A 3,010-nucleotide genomic window follows, 5' to 3' on the forward strand; every position below is an offset into this window, starting at 1 on the left:
TTCACGAGCCTCTCTACACTAATTATCCCCCCCCCCCCCCCCCCCCCCCCCCCCCAATTTTCAAGGATGGGGCCGTCGCCCTCTCTAATCTCCAATCAAACACCGCCAGCTAGCACCATTGGGTAAAGTATGTAAAATCTGTCCGTTGTTCTAGCATTGCTCTTTTTTGCCACACTGGTAGTATTTCGGTTTCAGAGTCGACACCACTAATTTTTTTTGATAACTGAGTCGACACCACTAATTATCTATACGTACAAAAGTTTTTCTACTAGTGGTTGTTTTTTGTTGCAGTTGGATTCTACTAGTGGTTGTTAGAGCTCCTTATTAACATAATTGGAATGGCTATGAATATTTCTAGAGCGAGATATGTTCTGCTGATCTCATATCATTTAGTCTTAATTATATCTTACCACTACGTGTCACTTCTTTTGTGGGTTACCACTACGTGTCATTGACATCGCAGTGCTTATAAAAGTGGCTACTCTTGCCTTGCTGTTCTTCCAAGCAAATTAAGCTGCGACCCATCCTGATGGAGCTAAGCACAGCCACTCTCCTGTCTATCTCTGTCGCCTCACTGGCGATTCTTGTGTCGTTGCTTCGCCGCAAATCGGCACCAAGCTCCAAGAGGAGGCGGCCTCCTGGTCCACGGTGTCTCCCCTTCATCGGAAGCCTCCTCCACCTCCTTACCTCGGAGCCGCAGGTCGCTCTCCGGGACCTGGCGAAGAAGCACGGGCCGGTGATGTACCTGCGGCTGGGCCACGTCGACACCGTCGTGATCTCCTCCCCGGCGGCGGCACAGGAGGTGCTCCGGGACAACAGCCTCACGTTCGCGTCGCGGCCGAGCCTTGTGGTCACGGAGATCCTATGCTACGGGAACACTGACATCGCCTTTGCGCCGTACGGCGCGTACTGGAGGACGCTGCGAAAGATCTGCATGGTGGAGCTGCTGAGCGCGCGGAAGGTGAGGCAGTTCGCGCCCATCAGGGATAGTGAGATCCTTTCCCTTGTTAGGAATGTCCGTGCTGCCGCCGGAGGTGGCGAGCCAGTAAATCTCGGCGGACTGCTCGTGTCTTGCTCGAACACGATCAGCGCAAAGGCGACGTTCGGTGAGGGATGCGACGCCGAGCTCCAGGAGCAGTTCTTGTCTGCGATCGGCGTGGCACTGGAGTACAGCGGGGGGTTCTGCGTCGGGGACCTCTTCCCGTCCCTGTGGTTCGTGGATGTCGTCACTGGGGTGAGACGCCGGCTCTGGCGAGCGCACAGGGTCCTCGACGCCGTCTTTGAGAAGATCATCACTAGGTGCGAGGCGCGGCGGAAGGAGAAGAAGTCAACGGCGACGACCGGCAGCGGAGATGATGACCTTCTGAGCGTCATGCTCAGGATCAAGGACGAGGACGGCCTTGAGTTCCCCATCAGCACCACAAACATCAAGGCAATCATAGTGGTAAAGTGTTTTTCCCTTGAAAGATTCACATGGTCGATGAGTAGAGTAGTACTCTCTATGTGTTATTTTTCTGATTCATGTTCTTCGTGTCGATTAATTTCGATTAGGATATGTTCACGGGAGGGACCGAGACAACATCATCAGCAGCTGAGTGGATCATGTCGGAGCTCATGCGGAACCCGGAGGTAATGGCGAAGGCGCAGGCCGAGGTGCGACGAAAATTCGACAACAAGAACCCACGAGACCACGAGAGCCTCATAGAGGGGCTGTGCTACACGAGGATGGTGGTGAAGGAGGGCATGAGGTTGCACCCGGTGCTGCCGCTCCTGCTCCCACGTGTCTGCCGGGAGACCTGCGACGTTGGCGGATTCGAGGTCACGGAGGGCACCAGGGTCATGGTTAACGGGTGGGCGATAGCGAGGAGTCCCGAGCATTGGCAGGACGCCGAGGTGTTCAGGCCGGAGAGGTTCGTGGATAGCACGGCGACAGACTACACCGGCACGCGGTACGAGTACTTGCCGTTCGGCGGTGGGAGGAGGATGTGCCCCGGCGGTAACTTTGCGATGGCCACGCTGGAGCTCACTGTGGCACGGCTTCTCTACTACTTCGACTGGAGCCTCCCCAACGGGATTCGACCGGAGGAGCTCGACATGGACATGATCGTCGGTGCAACGGCAAGAAGAAGGAACCAACTGCACCTAATTGCAGCGCCCTATAATGTCCCAATTGATCTTTAAAGCCGATGTTTGTTTTTTTTATTGCGGGGTTAAAGCCGATGTTTGTGACAGTTCACTTTCGTTGTTCTGCCATGTGGGATGAATTTCTACATGTCTTGTTTTTATGCAATGTAATGGACAAATAAATAATTTCGGCAGATAACATTGTATCGAGTAAAATTCAGGTCACTTAATTGCGCATTTTGGTCATCCAACAAATAAAAGAGCGATCCAACCCGCAAGACTTTGTATGACCCATATAGATAAACCAAAACAAGGGAAGAGGATTTGGAGCTCCTGGATGCTCCACCCCCTATATGAACATTACTGGGTGCAGGGGTGGACCTACATAGGGCTGAGTGGGTGCCTAGCCTCACTCAATTTTTAAAATTCAAATAGAAATTGCTTGTATTCTAAAAGAAAATTTTGAAATTCTTTAAATTGTATAATAAATGCCCTAACTCCAAATGATTTGCCCCCACTCCACACTAAAATATTTCTTCCTACTCTCCCGCTAAAATATTTAGGGCGTGGCTAGGTCTCGGTCAACTGGGACTTAACCAAGTCTCAGTCAAGTGATATAGCATGTAGAAAGAAAAAAGAAAAACCGAAGACAAATTTTTTCCACAAATGTCCATACAAAATCAAAGGAAGATAGTATCGACTGAGACATAACAAAGACTCAGTCGACTGAGACTTAGCAAAACTGAAATATTAATCTCTTTACCAAGCTCAGTGAGTCTAACAATTATTTTTCTAATTTGCCTATTGCAAAAGGCTTCAGACCCGCCTTATATATAATGCAGCATGACCAAAAAGATATGACTCAAGAAAAAAGGCCAAACCGATA

At 50.5% G+C, this 3,010-nt stretch overlaps 1 protein-coding gene across 1 annotated transcript; it reads left to right on the forward strand.

Annotated features, from left to right (window-relative positions):
* The first annotated feature begins 516 nt into the window (after window positions 1-516).
* LOC109780586 (9-beta-pimara-7,15-diene oxidase) lies at window positions 517-2,345 on the forward strand. The gene is made up of 2 exons (XM_020339164.4): window positions 517-1,444; window positions 1,552-2,345. The coding sequence occupies exons 1-2, from the start codon at window positions 530-532 to the stop codon at window positions 2,179-2,181; spliced, it is 1,545 nt and encodes a 514-aa protein (XP_020194753.1). The 5' UTR covers window positions 517-529; the 3' UTR covers window positions 2,182-2,345.
* The last annotated feature ends 665 nt before the right edge of the window (window positions 2,346-3,010 follow it).

The sequence above is a fragment of the Aegilops tauschii genome, chromosome 2, assembly GCF_002575655.3.
Source record: "Aegilops tauschii subsp. strangulata cultivar AL8/78 chromosome 2, Aet v6.0, whole genome shotgun sequence".
Taxonomy (NCBI): domain Eukaryota; kingdom Viridiplantae; phylum Streptophyta; class Magnoliopsida; order Poales; family Poaceae; genus Aegilops; species Aegilops tauschii.